Raw genomic sequence first — 24,340 nt, forward strand, 5'->3', positions numbered from 1 at the left:
TTTTTTTATTTGGTGATAATGGTGTATGCTCCAAACAGCAATATCGACCGATTCTACAGAGACTGAAAAAAGTTTTTTTTTTTTTAAATTGAATTGCCTAAATTAAAGTACACTTACAATATACAAACACACAATTTACTTATTCATGAAGTGTTTAATTACGCGAAAGCTGTTTTGGCAGCGGTGTATTGCAACTAAACCTTTGGAAAATAATTTAGAAATAGAAGCACTCCGGCGAGGTATCACTCGTGTTATAAACAAGGAATTCCAGACAAGAAATGAAACACGAATGCGGAAAAAAAAGTAAAAAAATAAAAACAAACAAACAAACAAACAAACAAACAAAAAAAACAAACAAATATAGAGCTAAATTTTAATAAAGGCAACTCTAAAATATGTGGATGATAAGATGAAAGAATGCAATCGTTTATAACAGCAACGCTTTTGTGATTGCTCCGGAAAGTGGGACTTTAAAGACGGCAAGTAACTGTCCTTTCAGCGGACCAACAGTTCATTTTCCATTAGCTGTACAATCTCAATTAGCTGTTTATTGGCGGCCTCTCTTTTCCCTTCAATCGATCACGTTAACTGCGACAATTGGAATCATTCACCAATGAAACACAACAGTTTCTTCAGAAACTAATAACGCCAAGAAGTGTAAACAATATTAATTAAGTAACGTTGGATCAATGTTAAATAGTAACCGCAACCGCTGTTTACAGTCTCTCTCGAAAACTTCCCAACCCCTTAGCTATACCCAAACCTTACGAAACGCTTCAAAAATTAGAGATTTCGAGTACAGAACGAGTGCACATGGTATATTTATAACTTGTTCCAGATTGCCTTAATCCAAAAATCAAAATGTGAATGAACCTCGCATTGCGATTACGAAATCCTAGATATATCTACCCTGTTGTAATTTCAAAACGTGACATAGATCATTTGCCATTGATTGGATGTAATCTGTTAATTAATTTGAATTGTTTGACATTTTGCCAGAACACACCTGCCAATGAAACAGAGAAGACTTGCCAGACGTCAACCTGCAAAGAGGTGAGTGGGTGTCCTTAAAATGGAACACCTACTTTAAAATTAAACAGACCTTTGAAATTATATACGTTGTGATTTTTACAATAACTGTCTAATTTCTTGCGCTAATTGGTTCATTTTTATCATCAATAAGTGTACAGACGGATAAAATTTTAATTTATGCAAGCTTTCAAGTTCAACTTTCAGCTGTCAAGCTATGGACTACGTAGCCAATCAAAAAGCGAGTAAAGCCATTGACAATGTTGGCGTCATTTTGAATAAAATTCACTGTTCATTTTGGGGTCTTGTTATTGTAAAAAACAAATTGACGTCAGCTTTTTATGCATCTGTCCTCTCATTGATGATAAATTTCGCCATAACATTGTCACAGTCACTTTGACAATGTTATGACGCAATTTATCATCAATAAGAGGACAGACGCATAAAAAACTGACGTCAATTTGTTAAATCGATACTGATACCTATTTTCGCAGTGCCTTATTCCATGTGGAGTTTCCTTCTCTGACGAAGATACGTGCAAGCGAAGTTGTGTAAGTACATTTTAAATTCTGCATAGGAAAAAAAGATGGCGACTAGCACATTTACCTATAGCTCTTAGCGCACAAAAACCTTAACAACTCTCACAGAAACGAACAGAAAAGTGAAAAGTTCCAACATCTTCCAACCTAGCATACACAATAGGCGATATTCGTATTCTCGGTATTGGACTGGAACTAGCTTGCAACTGAGGCTAATGCAGGGAGTCTTTTCAAATGCAAATGACATTAATCTCTTTTTGATGATATTCTCCCGCATGAGCCTCCATTGCAAGCTAGTTCCAGTCCAATACCGAGAATACGAATATGGTCTATTTCGTTAGCGCAAGGACACATATTGCAAAAATATGGCTTTCTTTGTCTTTATTGGGCTGTGTTAGGTACTGTGTAAGGTACTGTGTTTTAAAATGTACAGCCGCCATCTGTTCTCCTACGGAGGCTTGTTTCAAGCGTAAATATCTGCCACTGTGTCTATGCCCAAACGACCGTCTTCTTAATTATGAACTCGTAAAAGAGGATATCCCTTAAGATATAATAGAGTTATACCTTTGCTTATCCTGTTCCTAAGAGTGATTAAGATATGACACAAAAATGATTAAAAAGTACTGCAAACGTAATTCAGCTGAGCATGTGTTCCCATATGCAAAAATTTCAAATGAAGTGACGAGAACGACAACAACAGCAACGAAATGCGCCATAGGTGAAGCCAAGTGAAGCGGTTGATGTCCTTAGCTCGTGTTGACAGCTGTCTCCATTATTACGGAAAGGACTTCATTTGTTTCTGTCATAATTCATTCACATCAGCTAAATAGTTTTAGTTAAACTGAGTTTAAAAGTTTTAAACCAGTTACGGAAAAAAAATAGGTCCGTCAAATAAGCTCCTATATGCTACAGTCCTATTTGTGGTTACACCTGAATAGCTGAGCGTATAACACAATACAATTGTAACAGTAAACTTGTATTGTATTGTGTATTGTGGAATATTTTCTTAAACCGTCCATTTATGAAGACTGGAACTGTTTTTGTCTTTCAGAATAACGCAAGCAGCTGTTTGAAAAGCTGCGAGTTTTTGGCGCAGTTACAGAACTTTTCCTCCATACTGGCTGGAGATGGTTCCTTTCCACCAAAACCTAGCATACCAACAATAACAAGCAGGAATTTCACCTCAATCTCACTGAAGTGGGATCCTGTGCACAACACGAGTGGTGCAGTCGTGTACCTAATCGAAATGACCTTTACCGGAGAACAATCTAGATTTTCTCCTAGATACTTGTCAGAGGTAAATTGTCAAGAGAACCTCTTTGTTGTGTTGTTTTGGGTTAGCAGTGCAACACGTTAAGACAATTTCTTTACACTTTTTTTAACACTAAACTAGCGAGCAGTACTCTACGAAATGTAGTCAGTTGTAAAACTTGTTTATGTCTGCGACGCTTTCCGTCGAACTAGCGTAGACTTCTTCTTTTCTCGTTCTCGTTTCCGTTCACACGTTCGTCTCTGAGTTCTAGCACCTTTTATGTTTCACGTTTTCGTTTCCCACCTCATTTTGTTAGATTTTGTTTCATTTTTTTTTTTTCAATTTTTGCTCTCTTCTTCATCAAGGACCCGTTCTTGTCTTATTTACATTATAGCTCTACTTTTCTTACTCTTTAACCAGGTCTTCGTCAGCTCACAGGCTACAGTCAAGTTTGAACATCCTTGTGTGTATTTGTAATACTTGTTTATGTCTGCGACGCTCTCCGTCTAACTAGTGTAGACTTCTTCTTTTCTCATTCCCGTTTCCGTTCACACGTTTGTCTCTGAGCTCTAGCACATTTTATGTTTCACGTTTTCGTTTCCCACCTCGTTTTGTTAGATTTTATTTCATTTTTTTTTTTTAATTTTCGCTTTCTTCCTCATCACGGACCCGTTCTTGTCTTATTTACATTATATCTCTACTTTTCTTACTCTTTAATCAGGTCTTCGTCAGCTCACAGACTACAGTCAAGTTTGAACATCCTTGTGTGTACACTAAAAGAAGTCCCTTTAGATCGGAATACACAGATATATTGTTCAGATTCAAAATTGCTGTACTGACAGAAAACTCTTCTGTAAGCTATGGACCGCAAACATCGCAAATAAGTGAGTTATTAAAATTAAATTTATTATAATATTTTTGTACTGTTATGATCAGAATTGATCCATTTAACTGTAATTCCCAAATTCCCAGGTTGCCCAATACCAGTTCTTCGTGGCTCAACATTGAATTGTAATGCTGACCACATCCACTACTTGTCGGTCACATTACTTGCACGGGCAAGGGCATCTGACAGATCGAATGGCTTGACACCATTGCTTAGTCACGGCTTAATTGACCTGTACACCGTCTTTAAAATAAATTACCTAGCAAGCTTTGAAAGCGGGACAATTTTTATGTCTTAAGGTCTTTTTGTGAAAATAGTACTTCATTCCAAGGAGAACACAGGCACTAGCATTCTTTTTTTGCAGGGGACGGTTAAGGGTCTAACTATGTACGTAATGGACGCACTAAGCCCTTGAAGTGCTCATTTAACATTTTGTTTTGCATGGGTTTTATTGAAGATGTCATCGCGATGGTTTGTTTAAGTGTTTCTTTCTTAAATTTCCTTGATTAAGAGTCATTCTTTCTTTCAGCCCTTACAAAACCGGATTCTGTGACTAATGTGACACTGGATAGTATATTCTATGACAGCGCCAGTCTTGGGGATAAAATAAAGTTGACGGTTTCTTTTATTCCGCCTAAAGGTAGGTGAGAAAAAAGAACGAATAAAAATAAAAATAAAAAACCAACATGGGTAGGTGAAGATGCCGAGGTGCAGTTCTTCTCACTGACGCTCCGTAATCCACAACCAAACTTTGGTCTTCGTTCCAGATATAGCCATAGGTTCTCGATTCTAGATGGAAGCCTGTTTTCTCGTACAAAAGAAGAATATTGAATAACCTAAAGTTAAATTTTCCTATGAAAACAAAAAATAAAGAGATTTAATAGTCCATCTCCAATGCAAGTTGTCTCAGACATCGACACAACGATCTCAGGAGAGTGTTTCCCTTAGTTGCTGAGACAAAACCGAGAGTCATTTTCAAGTGAACGTTTGACAGATACTAGTGCGTAATTTTGAATAAGTAGCTGAAACGTATTTGTTAACAGTTGTTTCGTCCAATTTCTGTATATTAGATCAGAAGGATCTCATTTCACAGTACGGTGCACGCTTTCATGCCGATCCGTCGTGTCAATATGAATCTTTGCCTCGTACGGCGGATAGTAATGGGGTAAGTAAATAATGTTTACTGAGTAACAACAAGTTATTGAAATTAAGGATCGAGCAGGAACGAGCAAATGGACAATTTGCAACAAAGCTTAGTATGATTAAGGGCCCGTTAACCAATCTTTTCGAGCCGTTGCTAGGGAAAATTTATTCTCATATAACCTCGTCATTTTAGTTACTTCAGAGTTATTTCATGTGTTTTAACTTTTTCATGATCAGTAACACTAGTGATGACGTCATCAGGCCACGCCCATGGTCATGTGACTAATATAGAAAAAATGCAAAGGCTTCCAGGCAAATTACTTTCTCGAGATTTTTTTTGTTGATTTTATATTTTAATTTAAATCCTCATTACGCTATGCATCGATTTTGCTTCGTTTCTGAAAGGTCAGATTTTGAAAGCATTTCAAAATATTGAAAAATTTGTAATTTTCTGAAAAAAGCATGATTTCGAAAATGAAATGCATAGCTATGTTGCCAACGTTGGCTTTAATCGAAATTCGTCGAAAAAGACTGGATTTAATGAAAAACCGCGTTTCCTTTAGCATTTAAAGAAACCGGAAGTGCGCCCGATATATTTTGGAAGTTACCCTCTCAGCGCGTGCGCAATTTACATTACCAGCACACTTCGGTAAGATCAAACAAAGCCACACGGAGTTAGTTTTTCTCTTTCTATTGGTCTTGTTTTTCTGTCTTTCTCCTATTTTGTCTTTGCTTGTACTTTTTTACTTTGCCTTTTGCGACACACAAAGAAAAACATCTAAAATGTAAGCGAATTTTCAAGTTTTAGAGTTGTTTTTATTTTCCGTGCTCAGGCTGACGTAAGTGACCGGAAGTGAAATTTCACCTCCTTAGCAACGCGCGCGAGCGCGCGCATGAATCGGTTAATGGGCCCTTAAGGTGTTTCACTACAAGTCTGTTTTTTAAAAGACGCTCGATTCAGGTCGTCTGATATGTTAGAAGCTTATTTATAGAGACAGTCTATAACCTGACGCTTGAGATCGGTAAATAAGGCGCATTTCAGGCTGAATTTAATGTCTCCTGTTAAAGTGCCACTATGATGAAATTCTCGATATCCATTTCTTTACATTTTCGTACACATTAGGTCTTTCCTAGACATCTTGCCAAATTTCAATTTTCTACGAACATTAAAACTCCTGGTTTTTGGACCTTAATTTCCGAGAATTTACGGCCGCCATGAATTTTCCTTGTTCCAAGTCTTGATTGAAAATTTGAGAAAATGACGTCATTTTCCCAAAAATACCGCACGGGTTGAAATTATGATAACAATTAATGTAAAAAATTGCACGAATATATGAGCCAAAGTTTTTGTTACTCTTTATGCGAATTGCTGTGCTAATTTTTATTATAATTTCAACCCGTGTAGTATTTTTGAAAAAATGACGTCATTTTCTCAAATTCTCAACCCAGACTTGGAACAAGGAAAAATTAATGGCGACCGTAAATTCTCGGAAATAAAGGTCCAAACGACATTAGTTCTAATGTTCCTAATAGATTAAAATTTGGCAAGAAATCTAGGAAAGACCTATTGTGTGCGAAAATGTAAAAAAATGGGTATGGAGAATTTGATCATAGTGGCACTTTAAGTGATTCGTTCAGGCCACCGTTGGTTGGTTAGTTAAAATCGTGTTTCTATAACTCGATAACAACAACAACAACAACAACAACAACAACAACAAAACAAGTACAACGAGCTGTTGACGTAATGATAGCGCAAGCAGGGAGAATTAACATTCTGATGATTAGAATAAACAAGCTGTTTACTTTTTTTTCGTCGCGGTATTTTCTAAAAGAAGTAGAAAACATGTTCTCCTTGTTTCTATCGAGTTTTAGTATAAATCTACTAGCGTTCTATCACGAATGCCGTTTTCTGATTGGCTACGCTACTCACTATCTATTCTGTGATAGATAGTGAGTAGCGTAGCAGTGTACCCTTGTTAACAAAATGACGGCCGCTTCTTGGCATTTTCGAAGTGTCTGTGAAGAGGATTTAGATAAAGGTTTGAACGACTAGTAGATTTGTACTAAAACAATTAGATTATTCGCTCTCGATTTCTATGTGTGATAGTTGACTAGGACTGCGCCCTCGTCAACTATCACGCATAGAAATCGAGAGCGAATAATCTAATTGTTTAATAGAAACACGAGTGAAATTTGGGGAACTCGAAAAAGCTGTGCATCGTTTCTGTGCAAAATAGCATTTCTCGTTCTCCCAAACTTTCACTCGTGTTTCTGTAACTAGTCACAGTCGAACCTCTCTGATACGGACACCGAAGGAACAGAGCGTCCGTGTTACAGAGGTTTCCCTATTGTAGAGGTCACTATTTTGACGTCACTTTTAAGTCTCCACTGACAGTTTAGAAAACTAACATTTTGACATGTTCTGATGTTGGTATCACTGAATGATAAAGTGTCAATGTTTGTGTAACCGCCAACAGAAAGTGGTGCATGCTGCAAATTATCGACACCTGGTCCCTGGAGTGTCCGTAATAAAGAGGTTAAATTTGTATGAATTTGCAGGTTCGACTGTATAGTTCACCACCAAATTTTTCCCTTCTCTTTTTGGTTTAAATTGATCACGTGACGCGATAGAGTTCATCGGTGGAGAGACAATATCAGCCCACAGTGCCCATAAATACCCGGATGGATAGTACTTGTCCGTAAATTTTTTTTTTGGAAAGAGGCTGTACGCCTCTTTATATTGATCTCCCCTGCACATCTCGCCCCTATATTGATCTCCATTTAGTGGGTTTTTTTTGTCTGTTTTGTTTGTAAATTTTACATTTGGCTTTCACGCCTTTCATCTAAAAAGTTGAAGAAAATTCAATATGACTTTTTAACTGGGCGTGGAAGAAAATTTAGTGGTGAACGATAGGGGCAAAAGATTGTTTATGTTTCGGAACTATCGGTCTCATAGTTGCCCCTTGGAGATTTGATGTTCATAAAACTAGCATATTTACTCTCGAAGCTTCGCTTCTCAGGCAAATATTTGTTTTAAGAACATCAAATTTCCGCGGGGTGACTATCAGCCGATAGTTCCTCGACAGAAACACATTGGTTAAATAGAAACATGGAACGTGTTTTCTATTTCTGAAATAAAATATAACCTTACTCCTCACCTAACTGCATTGCCTTGATCACGCAGTAGGTAATATTCATAAGAAAGCCCCAAAATAACATTTTTTCTTCATTTCTATTTGGCAGGCAGAGGCAACTTTATCAATGCATATTTTTCACAAGTCTTTGAAATGCATCCATACGCTTGAAGTAAGAGTCAAAAAGGACATATTTAAGTGTAAAGACATAAAAAAAAAAAAAAAAAAAAAAAAAAAAAAAATCAGGTCTGAACGGGATATGAACCCATGACCTCTGCGATACCGGTGTAGTGCTCTACCAACTGAGCTATCAAGCCAACTAAGAGCTGGTTTCTTTGTGAGATCATAATATACCTGTGGGCGATGAAGAATACAAGTCAACATATGAAAGATCATATATTTGAACTGCGATAAAAAGACATCGTAGTTATGAACACAACTTGAGCAGTTGCGAACTTTATATCTTTCTCCGCAGTTCAAATATGTTGTAGTGTTGTTAAGAATTGCTCTTGTTCACGTATTAATGTCGACAGCTGATATTACAAGAGTTATTCTTTGGCAGGAGGAACCAATACACTTCACTGGTAGATTACCTTCCTTTGTAAAAACTTACATTGGCTATCGATTTAATTCATATCACGTATGACCTTGGCTGCTCATTTTCCTAAAGAACTCATATATCGTGTGCTTTGTTACTAGATTCATTCTATAGTTGGGTGCAGTGTGAGTAATGCGACAGTATTTAACTACACTTATCCAGGTAAATACAGCACATATACACACCACCTCAAGCATTCCACTTGACTATAACAATCTTGGTTTTATTGTTTTTGTAATGATGTTCTACTGGTAGAAAACGCTGTAGTCGTATGGAATAGAGCCCGAATGGCACTACATACCAGTTAAATTCATGTTTTCGTCCCTTTTTCGCTATTGTCGCTTTTTTTTTTGTTGATTTAAAATTTGCAGACTAACTGAGCATTAGTAACGTTGCCCAATAGATAAGGGGGATAAATGTCCGTTTATTGCATAACATGATACAACTTGGTCATAGCTTTTACCTTAAATTTAGCAGCCGAATTTAATGATATAATGTATATCTGTGTAACTTCCAGGTTGTCAAAACATCACAGACTTTCCTGAGAGGGAATGCTATAAGTGTAAGTAGTCAATCAATGTCCTTTGATGGTTTGTAGCTAAACGGGCAAACTCAGATCTCTTTCTCAAACGTACAAACAGAAATACTTTCTGAAGGAACCTGAAAGCCATGACAGAGCCTGCTAGGTACATCATTGAATCTACAGTCATGGACAAAAGCAGTTGAGACACTCCCCGAAAAAGACCTGTTTCGTTGAACGGGTGTGTTTTTCAATCTCCAATTTCACATTTCGACCCCTCTCCCCTTTTCAATGTTGTAACCACGTGTCCAAGGAGCATATTTCAACACTGAAAAGGGGGAGAGGGGGGTTTGGCTATCGACAAAAGAGATGTTTTTTGAAACCACGGAAGGACGCCGATAGAAAGCGTTTGTTTTGCTCAAATGTATCAACACTTTCGTCCATGATTGTAGCTCTGTGAGGTCCTTCACATCGTCATTAACGAGGCCTAGGTTATCGATATTGCAGAGTGTTTGTCGGTTTAATCGAGTGAACATTCTTTGTATATCAAATTTAATTGTTATATACAGTCATTCTTTGCCTCAACCCTGAATAACGCTTGACCAAACTCAACTGATGCATAAAGATCTTGACAGAACGGACAAAGCTCTTTTTACGGGCATTGTCACAGGCAATGACAAACAGCTCTATCCACGGTCGCTTTGACAAAGCTTTGCATTCAAACTCTGTGTACATATTAATTGATTGTTGTCATATTTAATCTTTGGCTCTTTTCAGTTGACCCTCCTTACGCCCCATTAAAAGACAGAATGGTAAGTAATGTGACACTCGAGGGACCTATGACAGCGCAACAGGACTATCGCTTTACGGCCGCGGTGACGTGGGACCCTCCAGTTTACCCGTTCAAGGGAATCCACATGTACATTGGGAAATGGTCAAGGGAAGGCGACACTTCTTCTGCTTCTTTTGTCTCTGTAAGTGAAATAATTTTTTCCCATAACATCTCTTTTCATGTAATGATAATTATTTTTGCTCATGTCGTGAGCAAAGCTAACTTAGCCCCGCCATTTCCACGTTGTAAAACAGTTAATACTACCTTTAGCTTTCCATCATCGAGTTACGATCAACTTTTTTTTAATCGTTGGTTAGGAACAATCGGGCTTTGAACAAAGAAACTAATCGGCGATTAGGCTGTTTAATCGTGGATTAGCGCCAATCGCGGTTTTGAACAACCGGGCCCTGATGATGATGATGATTATGATTTTTTTTGGGGAAAATACATTCTTTATTGATACACATAAACCTATATACAGTACAATGCAATAAACTACGTTAACAGTTGCAAAATTAATACATTTATAAGCTATAGTAAATAAAAATAAAGAGAGATTTAATAATAATCATAATGACTTAACCAGAGTAGACCAAATCTGGAGCATCATTGCATGTAAATTTTAATCTAAATCTTCCAGCCTGTACTTAGAGGAGATTTTGCTGACAAAATCTGTGATGTGAAGAGAATTATTGTGTAACTTATTAGTATAGATAAAGTAGCGAGCAAAAAGCATGGTGTAATTAAATTTTTTCAGTAGTTCTTTATTGGCAGGATTGGAAAAAATCCCAAATAAATATTCTTGATTTGACGGTTTGAACGAAGAGTTATTACAGTTGTTGAACCATTGCACCACTTTTGACAAGAAATCTTTAGTAAAACGACAGTCTGAAAAGGTATGATCTATCGCATCTTGTTCTCCACAATATGGGCAATCACTGTCGTTTTTGATGCCAAATCTACAGAGCTCTTTTTTAGTTACAACGATTCGGTGGAGAAATTTGAAGTGAAATTCCCTCAGCTTATTTTCTCTGGAAACCTGTTTAATCGATAGAAAAATTTTTTCCCATTGTTTTCCACATATCGGCATAGATTTACTCCATTTAGTTGGTCCAGTATGTGGACTATTATTAACTTGTTTGTTCAATAACCAGTAGAAATCCTTTACCTTCGCAGTTTCAAAGTTTACCTTCGTTGAACTATCAAGATCGAAAATTGAGTGGTTTTGTAGAAAGATGCTCTTGGAGAGCGGTTCCAAGTTATTGTTCTTTGTCTTGGCCAGTAAGCTGTCCGGAATAGCACTTCTAACTTGATAGTAATTCAAGAAGTTAGTTTTACATTTATATTTCGCTTTAAAGGCTTGGTATGAGAGTAGCTGACCTTGTTCATCTAACAGGTCACTTATCAAAATAATTCCTTTTGGAAACCACTCTTGGATAAAAAACGGCTTGCCGTCTATTAGTATTTCCCGGTTATTAAATAAAACTGTTTGGCCCAGATTATAATTATACAGAGTTTTAAGATCATCGAAGAAGGAGAGCATGTCCTTATAAAAGGTAGGTAATTTCGAATCAAGGAAAGTCACATCATAATTACAGCGCAGTAGAAAGTTTTAAGCCACCTAGCCTTCTCAGGAAAAAATCGGGTACTGAATTCCAATTCGAGTTTGCATGTTTCAGCAGACGAGGTATCCATGCCAAACGCATGGCCTTTAACATTAGACCTACATCAGTCATACGAATACCACCTTTATCGGAATCTTGGTAAAGGCCTTCTCTTTTAATTTTGTCCTTTTTCTTGTTCCAAAGGAAACTAAAGAGTTTCCTTTTAACAGTTGTGATAGTATCTTTGGACACATTGGTGTTAGAGGCTGAATACAGAATTTGTGATAATCCTAAAGATTTAATAATCAAAACTTTCCCAAATAAGGTGAGGCTCCTTGAGCTCCACATATCGAGGTGGATTTGGAGTTTTTGAATTTTTAAGTTGAAATTGTAGTGATCATTGTTTTTGTCGTCGTAAGAGAAGTATATTCCCAGAATTTTAACAGGATCGCGTGGCCATGACAGTTGCAACGGTGTCGTTCTGTTATTGCGCCATTTACCCAACCAAAGTGCCTCGGTCTTTTTGACATTGAGTTTTAAACCAGAAACAGGCGCAAAGTCGTTAACTAAACAGAGGGCATTGTCAACAGAGGTAATATCTTCGCAAAAGAGGTTAGTATCATCTGCAAATTGGCTCACTTTAACTTCATTGCCATAAATATTTATTCCTTTAACCAGCTTATTCTGGCGGATTTTATTGGATAGTATTTCTGCCCCCAAAATAAAAAGATATGGTGATAGGGGGCAGCCTTGTCTGACACCCCTTGTTGGCTTAAACCAATTTGTCGCAAACCCGTTGTTAAGGACTGCACTTTCAACATCAGTGTAAAAGATGCTAGTCCACCGCTTTACGCTTTCTCCGAAATTAAAAAGATTTAACACACTTTTTATGAATGGCCATTCCAAAGTGTCAAATGCTTTTCTGAAGTCAAGAGAAACCAAGACACCCGTTAAATGCTCATTCTTAGTGTATTCGAGAACATCACTGATGAGTCTTAAATTCTCACCTATATATCGCTCTTTCATGAGGCCTGTCTGATCTGGGTGTACAAGTTTTGGAAGAATTGTCTCAATCCGTCTAGCTATGGCTTTCGATGCAATTTTATAATCTGTATTTAACAGTGTTATTGGTCTCCAATTCTGAAGGTCTAACAGATCCGAATCAACCTTGGGAATAAGAGTAATTACTCCACGGCGTTGTGAGATAGACAATTTCCCAACTTCATAAGCCGCATTTAGGCTTTCCAATAGATAACTCCCTACTGAATCGAAAAAGTATTTATAAAATTCTACAGTGAAGCCATCCTCACCTGGCGATTTGTTTTCCTGAAATGATTCTAGTACTCCTTTGCATTCATCGAGTGTCAGAGGGCCTTCTATTTCTTCTCTGTCTTCATCCGAGAGTTTTGGAAAGATTACATTTCTGATAAAGAGGTCAAATTGTTCTTTTGACGTGGATATTTCAGAGGAGTACAGGTCCTCATAAAATTCCTGGATGGCTTTCAAGATTTCCTTTTCTTCTCTTATCTCTACTCCGTCCTGTTTTCTGAGTTCGTTGATGGTCTTTCTGCTGAAGTTTCTTTTTGCCAAGTTGAAAAAGTATTTAGTGGGTTTTTTCCCTTTTTCTATCCACTTACATTTAGATCGAAACATTGCAGCCTTTCCTTTGCGATCATATATTGAATGAAGCTCTGTCTTTAAAGCTTCGTATTCATTTAAAGTGGTATTAATATTCAGCAGATTATTACTGTTACAAATTAAGTTGTCGAGGAGATCAAGTCGCCTGGAAATTTCAGTCTCCCTTTTGGAAAGTGCTCTTGATTTTTGTTTTGCAAATGAAATAGACTTCTCCCTTAATTCCATTTTCATTAATTCCCGGAATAGCTGTTTGTCTTGAACGAAGGAATACTTCTCGCGTATTTGAGGTATGAGTTCGCGAATATGTGCTATATAGACTTCATCATCAAGCAAGGTATTGTTAAATTTCCAGAAACCAGGGCCCCTTGGGATCGTCACGGGCAAAGACAGATAAAAATAGATTGCTTTATGATCAGGTGCAATCGACACGGTAATTCCAACTTTGCTTACATACTTTACCAAAGATTTTTCCACGAGAAAAAAGTCTATCCTCGACTTAACCTGCAAGGATTTAGATTCGTATGAAAAAAGCTGTAAATTCGGATGGCGAGCTCTGAAAATGTCGATTAAATCAAAGGTTTCCATGGTGGTTAGTAGCAAATTTCTAAACGGTGTAGGTTTCCAAAATGCTCCGCCTTTTTTGTGCTTTTTTGTTAACGTACAGTTCCAATCGCCTCCGATGATAATATTTGTCATTTCGGACTTGTCTATGATGCAATTGTTCAATTCCTGAATAAACTCTAGTTGTTCTGATTGGTTGTTAGGTGCGTAGATATTGCATAATGAAGTTTTCACGCCATTTAAATGCGTGGTGATTAACACAATTCTGCCTGTATTGTTACTAAAGAAATATTCCACATTATTGCTTATGGTTGGATCTAATAAGATGCAAACACCCTTGCTATGGTGTGTCCCATGAGAAAAAAGAATCTTACCTCCCCATTCACTTTGCCAAATTGATTCATCATTTACATCTGAATACGTCTCTTGGAGAAAATAGAAATTGGCTTTCTGATCTTTCAAATAAGTAAAGATGCTCCTTCTTTTGGTCTGATCTCTTATACCTCTAACATTTAACGAAATAATTTTGAATTTTACATTGGATTGCATTGCACACGTACAGGCTTCCTAACAAAAATTAATAATCAATGTACAAAAAGAAGCTAAACCCCCCGACAATAATAATAATAATAATAATAATAATAATAATAATAATAACCAAAAAGAAAATAGCAAAACACACACACGCACACACACAAACAAAAGAGAAAGACCTTTAAGAGGTTGTTTAACCTTCGCCCTTGTCCATTTGGATCTTTCCCTCATGTCAAGACATAGATTAAGTAAGGCGAGACAATTTTCGACATATCCTGACATATCCTACCGTAACCGTTCAAACGATCTAGAGGTTATTTAAATCATGTTCAGAATAAATTCGAATAGGTCTTCCCTCAGGGGATGTCTTCACAAACACTTTACCGTCGATGGTCCACACTCCTAGCAGCGATAACTCATCTTTCCTAGCATTAGCTTTTCCCACCAACTCTCTGCGGAAGGCCGTCAGGTTTTCATTAATGAAAATCTTGCTGGCTTGAACTCGATCTGCTGCTGTAGCATCCGGAAATATATCGGCAAACTGTACATTTCTCAGTCGAACTCTCTGTTTATAAAGAGAAGATTTCACTTTATGACTTACGAAGCGTACAATAATTGGGCTGGATTTCTTTCTTTTCATTCGATGGCAGATGTCGATATCGTCGGGTTTTACTTGAACGTCCAACGCATTGGCGATTTTGAGTACTGTGCCTTCATTTTCACGAATACTTTCAGGAATACCGACAATTTCGAGCGAGTTCTTTCTCGAATATTGCTCCAAATCGTCCAAGCCATCGTACAGTTCATTTAGTTCATCTCTTTGCAGAGAGATTTTTCGTTTAGCTGCCTCAAGTTCGACTCTCAGTTCCTTGTTGGTGTTTTGCACATCGCTTAGCACGGTCTTTGTCGCCAACAACTCGTTTTCCAATCTCCTAAGCGACGACTTCAGTTCACCAACTTCGTTCGAGAGTTTGTTGTTCTCCTTGAGGATATTTTCTGTGGTTCTTTGTATACTAATGAGTAAAGTTTGAATATCGTAAAGGTTGGGTCCTTTTGTACTGTCAACCTCTTCTGCTTCTTCGACTTCTTCTTCGCTCCGTGCGTTGTCGGTCGCCATGTTCGGACGCTTCGACGCAGATATTTCTTCCTCTGTAGAACCTCTTGCACCTCTCTTGTTCTTTTTACCTTTTGTGATAGGCATTTGTCTCGGGGGCAAACTTAAATAACGATTCGAGGGAAAGATTTCTTCCCGCTCAGAAAACGTGGCCGCTCTCGGCCATTGCTCACGTGACTCTCGATGATGATGATGATGATGATGATGATGATGATGGTGATGGTGATGGCAATGACTATAATAGCAATAACAACGGCGATAATGATTATTGCTATGAAGATGTAATTATTTTTGAAGTGTCGAACTTTGGGGCTCGCTCCCTTAATTGACTGTACCTCTCAGCACCTTCTCTGCTCAAGCAGTCATTATAACCGAGTCTATACCTCAGAGGGTCACTTTGTAATAATTTCATGTGCCATTATTTTTGCAGTTTACTAATCGTCACACATTAAAAGATCTGCTCCCTGGAACGTCTTACATACTTGAGGTATTTGATTAATTGGGTTCTTTAAGAATCGTTAACCATTTAAAGACGGGTGATGGGCTACAAGATAAATGTCTTCATATATAGAATTAATCTCGTCTCCATAGGGTAGAATTTCCGTTTCTTATCATGACAATATTAACGTTTCGCACCTTCACTCCATGAATGCTGAGCCCTTACTATCCGAAAAATAAACTAAATTGAATAGCCTCTGCACACCTTTAGACTTTCTGGTTATAAACAACCTTGAAATGTTCTTTTTTTCCGGATTCTTCAAGTTAAGATTAAAGTAGTTTTGATTTATTGTCGTGTTTTTTCTCCTACAGCTAAGACCAATGTTCCAGGATGGTAAACCGCTATCGGATTGGACCTCTATTGTCTTAACAACTCCTGGTTGGTGCAGATACTCACCTAGATATGTATATGCTAATGAATACGTTCAGTGCTTAATTTAAGTATTTAAATTTAATCATTTATTTGTTAATATGCAGTGACAAAGTAATGCAAATCAGTATTCATGCATGATTCGTATGTTTGAATTCATTTTTGAAAATCTTCCTTGTTAGTTGTGTTTAAGGGAATTAACCGACATATCACCTCCATGTACGAGTGATCCTAGCTCTTAGCATGTCAAAAGCACAAAATACACGAGCGGTCTCCAATTTGTCCCTTGCGCTACTTAAGGTAGCTCAAAACAGTTTCCAGCAGTTTCCAAGGCTTAGATTTTCATGAGTTATCATAACCACTCTTTATCAATTGATGCTACAATTATGGTTTCAAAAAAAACTACCCAATCATTGGTGAACACGGTGTTATCATTTTTGTGACACAACAGGTTACCATAGCAACAGTATGACCTGCTAAAATACCCTTAATTATAGCTTCAAGGGCGTGGAATTCAAAAACGGCAATGTAATAACGTTAATTATGAGTTAGAGGGACACAAAAGAATATTTTATATATATTTTTGTGAAACTGGATCATGTTGCACTAGAAAGGGGAACGAAAATCAGGGCTGGCTTTACTCTATATTCAGTGCGTGGTTGTTTCTTTTTCTTACAGCTTGCTTCATCAACGGGATAAGTTGCGAAGAGTTAATTTGCGAAAAGAGCGAAAAACAAAACTCTCCAATTCCGCCGATCGACGAATAAAGTGTATTAATGAAAATGCATAAGAGAGTCCGCTATGTTACAACAAAAGTATGATTGGATGAAAATGGGAGAATTATATGGAATAAAGCAATACTTAAAGGGTCACAATAGTCAATTTAATTGTATTTTTGCGTTGTAACCCATCCATAGATCAGAATAAACAAAAGGTTCGAAAGTAGCTGAATTCCACGGATTCAATGGATTTAAAAGAAAGCAATGTTAAGACTCAGTTATTGTCTATTATTCTAAGTAACTGAAGAATTTAGCTTTTGGAGAAATTGACGATAAATACATGTACAGTGAGTAATGTTTCAAATTTGTACCAAAATGGCACTAGCCGACAGAGTGCGTCCAACGTGGAAATTGTGAAATATTACGATCAGTATTTATCGTTAATTCAGTACATAAAAGTCAGACGAATTTTTCTCATCATTTAATTGAAAAACTTCAATATTTCTGCCGATGTGTCAGTGGCTTCTTGAATGTGTAATGTAGTTTTCGGTATCTCGTGAAACATTGCCATTTGGTTCTCCGAGGCTATTTGCGTTCCTATTTTGAAGAATTCAGTTAAATTATTAATACTGAAGCCATATCCTTATTCTAATGAGCATGTGGTCGTGGTAGTATGCAAGCCTGTCTGGTCTGTTTGAATCGATGAAATGAACGATCGAATGCCTATGGTTCCAGCTCTGTGGTCCCAAAGTTACTGCACACGAGGGGACTTTTTGTTTGATATCTTAATAAATCAATGATGTCATAACTGCTTTGTTTTGATCTGCAACATAAATTCAAAATCTTCATGTTGCGGCTCCAAACCCCCAAAAGATTTCTAATTTTTCCCCAAGGATTCTTATAATTATGGAGAACTTAACACCGGATCAACCGATTTTAGAATAGTTCTTAGACTCACAGAGGATTCCCTAAAATTTAAATGTATGAAGCATTTTCCCACGCTGTTGGAGATACCCGAAGACCAGCAACCTCCCAGTTGATGTCTTGTCGCTGGAATGTATTTCTCCCCCTGTTCTGTTATCAACACAAAATTTAAGTTGTGACATCTTATAATGGAGATCTTACCGAGAATCAAAAGACGGCATAAATACAAAATACCATGGGATGCAAATGATGGCATTGCACAGGAAGGGAAAAGCTCTTTCCATTGGGTTTTATAGCGCATGTCCTCATGGAAAATACTGCTGATTTAACGTGCGAACAGGTCAAACGGAAATCCTATTGATTTCTGTCAAATGTCAAATATTGTCATGATCTCTATTAGGGTCGTATATGCCCATAACCTTTCAAAGTACATGTTAAAATTCCACTTAGAATAAAAGTAATTAGTATGTAAAGTCAACACAAAAGTCTGAAAGATTACTCAAGTTGTACAAGAAGAATTTCTTGTGCGAAAGCTCGTTTTTTAAGAAATTAGATCCTTTCATAGAAAAATAGACATCTTCGCGATAACATTTAATTGAAAATTCAACAACGATGACAATCTACTAAAATACTATACACGAGTGACACTGTTATGGAAATTGTACAAGTTTTGTTTGCAAATGAAATTAAACATTTCAACACGTTGACAGTTCAGAAGAAAACAACGTCCGAATAAGTTTTAATGAAAAAATGTAATAACTTTGTTTTCAGTTTAAATTGACAGGGGACCTTAAACTGTTTTCAATAAAGGTTATTTAAATGTTTGTAATTGATGGTTAAAGGGTGAAGGTCCGATATTTTTTAAAGTAGTAGAATTCAGCTGGTTACTAAAAGAATATAGAGATTTTTTGAAAATTTAACCTATCTTGAACCGAAAAAGTTCACACAGCTGGACAATGGCAATTAATAGACAATAGCAAATTTAAATATATGTATGCCTTACTGCATACGTTTTTACGTTGAAGTTTTGTCAAACCGTATCACTAAATTGGAGTTAATTATAAGCTACTTATCTCTTAGCCTTAAAATTCTGATAGCCTTAACGATATGAGATAAATTATACTTTAATTAATTTAACTATTTTTTTTTTTTTGTGGTGTAGTATTATTTCAATTTCTACGTGTACTCACTTATAAACATTACTATGTCATTTCGTTTTCCTTTAAACAGGTGTAGATCCAGACCAAGTAAAAGTACGTCACTTAACACACGGCCAGTTTTCTCCGTCGCCAGATGGCGGGAGCTTTAGTGTGAATATTTCGTGGGAAGAACCAACATTTAACTACAGCACTCTTGTCTCGTACAAGATTTCTTACCGTACAAGAAGCAACAATGGCACGAATGTAGAATTATATATCGTAAGTTGTACAGCCTCTACCTTATCTATTGAGTAATTAATATTTATCGATTCTGGGCGCTCTTTCAATTTACAAGTTAAAACCGCCTGTTATCAATAGAGGCCCTGTTACAGTCGAATATCACGATTATCTCAAAGTTTTGCTTGCGAGGAGACGACATGATAGCGCTTTAAATTCTTCTGGCTTTTGGTTCCTCAATACTTTGTACAAATTGAATGACTTTTTTTTGTTTTTGAGAGCAATTTCTTCGTATTGGGCTCCGTCGCTTTGCGACTCCGCCGAATACGAATATAATTTCTATATTATATTTTATTCCAGTTAGCCGCCAATATATAGAGGATATTACACGGTGGCGAGAGGATATTAGTTTTATGTTCGAGTGACAAGAACATAAAACGAGAACATAAAATTCATATCTTCGAGCTAACGTGTAATGTACTTTTTATTATATAGACATACTGATGACGGCGTTTTTGGCGATTTCCGAAGATTTCCGAATGCTTTCCGAAGATTTCCGAAAGTTCTAAACTTGTCCGAAGGTCACACTAACGTTGCCGAACATTTTTCGAAAATTTCCGAAAATTTCCGAAGATTACCGATGATTGCTGAAGACTTTCGAGGAAGACCCGAAGACGTTTCGATCATACACCCACGAATTTAAGTACAATTTAAGAGACAATCTTGATGTCAGTGAAATCATCGATATCTTCACTAGTGAGGATATGGTAAATACGCCACCCGAGTCCCGGATGTGGTTTCGTATGAATTTTACGAGTGGTGTATTTTCCAGTAAAACACTCGTGTCTATAAAATAAAATGCGGTAATACCCTCTCAAAATCGCATTTAGTTTACAATAATACATTTACCTAAAATTAAGATCCCTTGGAATATATTTAGAAATTATCAAACAGCAACCAAGCAAACTGCTACAATAAGATTGTACAGAAAATTAAAGTACTTTGAAAAGTTAGTTGTTTCTTGGCAATTGAAACGCTGACAGAGAGTAACTGGGTTTTAAAGTTCAAAATATTTTTTTGGGATTGTTTGTGCATGTGGAAACAGTGGCATCTGTTATCTTTTTTATTATTGTAGTGACTGGTTAATAGTAAACGGAAATCCCAACCAAAGGAAATGAACCAAATTATCAAAATAGACATCGATTTGCAAAATTTATTGACCGCCCATTCTTTGCAACAACAAATTCAATAAAGATAATCCTTTCTTTGATTAATGCTGTTGCTCCTAAGAATTGAGTAGGTTCTTTCAAAACACACGATAGTTATCCAGGATTATATTATCGATGGGTTCATATTTGATACCTGCAGTTGTCCTCTAATCACTCTGCAGAGAAACGAAAACAAATGATTTCTAAGTTAGTACAAGTAAGAAAACACCAGTCGTATAGGAGGGGGATCTCGTTTTTAATCAGACATAAACGACTCTAGCATAGTTTATTGCAACAAACATAAGCGGCCCTAGGATAGTTATAAGTACAACAAATGTACGTAACTTAAGACGGAAATTTTACTAAAGCAAAATTTCCAGAATAAAGTGATCAAGAACGGAGATGCCGTTGAGTGACAACTCCTAACGGACAAAATCCTGAAATATTCACTTCTTAGCATGATTATGTATGTTGCATACTAACGAATCTACATACCGACACACAACTATCTTACAATAACAACGTGAAAAATTATATTAATTCACAATGCAGTTTTAATATTTTGCCATATGTTTTACTATCCAGCCGTCTCCAACGCGCTTTGTCATCTCAGGCGTATTGCACGGCGAGCAAGTTGATTATTGGGTAAGCAAGTGAAAAAAACTGCTGAAAGTAACCTGTATTCTTTTAATAATTTTTTGTTTTCGTAATTCAGTTTATATATTGTTTCTTTCACTCTTTGCTTGACAATTTGTGTACGTTTTACACCCAAGTTAGAATTTTTTACCCTTCTATGCTGGAATTCTGTCTTTTATCGTTGTTATACCTGGCCTGATACTGTTATTTCGCTGCGTCAGTAATTTGTAAATTTATTTAAATCAAATTAAACGAAAATTTTGCTGGTAGTCAAGAACGTTAACATTTGCGCAAAATGGCAATAAATGCTGATGTACCTGTTGTCCTTGAAGTGGGAGGACAAAAAAAGTGTATCAATTTATTGCCAATTCCTTTATAATTTGTTGTGATAAGACCTTTGTTCTCGTGGTTTTTTTTGCAAGGTAATTCCACGATATCAAGATTATAAGTGGATCAAGGGAATTACAGTTCTTGGGAATGCGACTGCACCTGGTAAGCATACAAGCCAATAAAAGGAAAGTCACAGATAGGTTGAGTTAACTCATGAGCTAAGAGCATAGATTTGGTTCTTTATCAACTTGGATGTCGTTTTTAAACAATTACTGGATGAGCTTTTAGTGATATCCAGAATAATCAAGGTCGAGGTAGCCGAAGGCTGAGGCTGATAACCCTTACAGAGACCTTGATTATTCTGGATATAAAAAAAAAAACCGAATCTAATAATTGCTTTATTATACATTGAACGAAAAAAAACTGGAAGTCATGTTTTTGCTTCTTCACTGACGGCAAGCAACACAAAGCGCGCGAACTTGACATGTTTATCCTTAGAAATCATGCACCGCGGTCATACATGACATGATTACCGGTGGAAATGGGTGTCCTTGACATAATTATTGTATAATCTGCAGCTAGATGATGTCAAAGGCGCTGATTTCGAAACTTCACTGTACGCTTTCGACCAATAAGAAAAGAGATAGTGAGTTCCATCTATCAATCAATTGCCAGTAAAATCTCTTCAAACTATGCATGCATTTTTGTATTTTCCAATCTTAACAACTTTTGTTGCTATATGGATATACCGTCAAATTCTGGCAATCAGCCCTTCTGCTAAAATTTTCATTCAAGGTTTTATAGTTGCTGGATAAGGTATTTTCGGTAGGGCTTCTTTTTGGAGGCGTTTATCATGAAAAGGAATTGTTGTTGGGCTTAATTTGGAAAGGACTTAGTCGTGTAAAATTTTGCGTGTGCGCATGAATACTGCATTGGGAGAACTTTCTCTTCTGAGTAATTTGAAATATCACCAAATGATGTTAAAAGATCCACCTTCCTACTGCGTGGAGCTTTATCATCGAGATAATTGTTTTTATATCTCGGAAAAGCTAAAACTAAATATGGCCTCAGGTTATACCCATGCAAGAGGTTCTTTTCGAAACGGGGGTGGGGGGACGGGGATGAGTGGCGTATAAGAATTGAACAGTATTGCTTGACATTTTCCACGTTTTCAAGGTAATATTAGGTGATTTTGTAGGTTAATAAGAAAATTAATGACTTTACCCTTTAAAAACCTAATGATCACTGAGTAGCGCCAATTCCCTTTCGAATAATAAAACCCTGAGCAATAACTCCACAATCACTCATAAAGAACCACTGATTAATTTCTGTATTCTTTCAGTGCCACGCGACGTGGAGATCAGGGTTCAAAACATACAATTCGGAGGGTTTGTACGTGACAAAGGAAACACTACATTCTCAGTGCATTGCACGTGGACTGGACCTGCCTTTAACTTTACCTTGCGTTCCTACGAGGTTGTGTACGAACTGTCCGGATACACCTCTGGCAATCCAACCGTCCGGATAAATGTGGTATGATAACTTGTCATTCATATTACAATAGGCCCCTCAGTTGCCTCAAGCAAGTCCAAAAGTACTTCATTCGAGGCCCATAACATAAAAATATGACGTCGTATCCCGTAGAAATGACGTCATTAAATCCGAATAGACGCCATCTCGGATTTATAATTTGAATCTCAAATAGTTAAAACCGATAAAGAAAACTAAATTTTCTACAAAAAAAGTAACAATCATTGCTAGAAAGCTAAAACGGGGGATTAAAAAAAGAAAAAAATAATAATTGAAAATTTCAAAAACATGCTTTTCACAATACCGTTGCCATGCAAAAATCAAGACCTCAGGCCACCGACAAATCACAAATATTTGCTCGATCTCGTCAAATATTTGTTTTATATTGAAGTGTCATAATCATTTAGCACTGTTGAGCTAATTGGGGAAACTAAACCAAGAAAAATATCGTAGACTGACCATGAGCGTAACTAGAAAAAAATGTCTAGTGGTGGGAGCTGGGCCAGTTGGCTGTTTGCAAAGTGTATAGAGAGGTTGAAAGACAAATCCATCCAGCGAGAGGGAGGAGAATTTGAACCTGGGATCTCAGGATTGCAAATTAAGCGCCCTTACACTAAGCAACGCCGTATTCAAAAAATCGATGATAGAGACTTACTCCTGGAAAAAACAAACCTTCCTTTCTTAATAAAACAAGAACTTAACCCCAAATTGATCCATCTTTAACGCCGTGCTTTCATTCGGGTACAGGGAAAAATCATCAGAAACTACCCTAATTGTATTCCGTCTTTTTGCATATAGAAGGCACCGGAGTCATACTTATCAGAAATAAGGCCACAGGAATTTGTGACAATTAAGGTAAGTTCAGTTATTTATTTTTTTGCGGATTTTGAATACCTTCGTTATGCGACCTTCACACGGCAAACTGAAGTTGGCAAACTTCAAAAAGTTGGCAAACTCGTACCTTCACACGTCAAACTCACGTCAAATCACAACACACGGTAATTTGCATCATGGCCGACTTAGTGCAGTGGCACTCACGTAGAACAGTGAAACAGAAGAAGAGAAGAAAAGAAACAGAAAGCGGTGGAGAAAAGGAAAGGTTTGGACAAAACCCAGTTTGTCCGCTAGCTCCTCCATTTTCTTTTGTTTGTTTTTAGTATCTTTGTATATTACAGATGAAACGTCCCACACAGCCGGACAATTGTGAATCTCTTCGATAAATTCAAAAGTAGCCTCATGTTCATCTTGAATTGCGTCCGCCATTTTGTGAAGTGTCACGCAGACAAATCACTTTAAAAGAGCCCGTGTTTTGATTGGTGGACAGTCAACAACACATGTTTGCCAATCGTTCACACGTCTGATACG

The 24,340-nt window shown here is 37.0% G+C and overlaps 2 protein-coding genes across 6 annotated transcripts in view; one reads left to right on the forward strand and one right to left on the reverse strand.

Moving 5' to 3' along the window:
• The window catches only part of LOC145483777 (uncharacterized), an 81,408-nt gene that overhangs the window by 26,709 nt on the left and 30,359 nt on the right, over positions 1-24,340 (forward strand). For all 5 annotated transcript variants that reach the window (XM_081462320.1, XM_081462318.1, XM_081462322.1 and 2 more), the window contains 17 exons: positions 1,000-1,053; positions 1,524-1,580; positions 2,620-2,865; positions 3,542-3,704; positions 4,236-4,346; positions 4,777-4,871; positions 8,093-8,155; positions 8,683-8,743; positions 9,099-9,143; positions 9,879-10,075; positions 15,815-15,871; positions 16,195-16,261; positions 19,126-19,313; positions 21,065-21,124; positions 21,538-21,607; positions 22,788-22,978; positions 23,774-23,830. In XM_081462320.1, coding sequence (XP_081318446.1) covers positions 1,000-1,053; positions 1,524-1,580; positions 2,620-2,865; positions 3,542-3,704; positions 4,236-4,346; positions 4,777-4,871; positions 8,093-8,155; positions 8,683-8,743; positions 9,099-9,143; positions 9,879-10,075; positions 15,815-15,871; positions 16,195-16,261; positions 19,126-19,313; positions 21,065-21,124; positions 21,538-21,607; positions 22,788-22,978; positions 23,774-23,830 — 1,782 coding nt within the window. The remainder of the gene's footprint in view (positions 1-999; positions 1,054-1,523; positions 1,581-2,619; positions 2,866-3,541; positions 3,705-4,235; positions 4,347-4,776; positions 4,872-8,092; positions 8,156-8,682; positions 8,744-9,098; positions 9,144-9,878; positions 10,076-15,814; positions 15,872-16,194; positions 16,262-19,125; positions 19,314-21,064; positions 21,125-21,537; positions 21,608-22,787; positions 22,979-23,773; positions 23,831-24,340) is intronic.
• Positions 14,578-15,822, reverse strand: LOC145483784 (uncharacterized). Its single transcript, XM_081462327.1, has one exon. It carries the CDS (start codon positions 15,469-15,471, stop codon positions 14,578-14,580), a length of 894 nt encoding a protein of 297 aa, XP_081318453.1. The 5' UTR covers positions 15,472-15,822.

Source organism: Orbicella franksi, chromosome 4 (genome assembly GCF_964199315.1).
Source record: "Orbicella franksi chromosome 4, jaOrbFran1.1, whole genome shotgun sequence".
In the NCBI taxonomy this organism is placed as follows: Eukaryota; Metazoa; Cnidaria; class Anthozoa; order Scleractinia; family Merulinidae; genus Orbicella; species Orbicella franksi.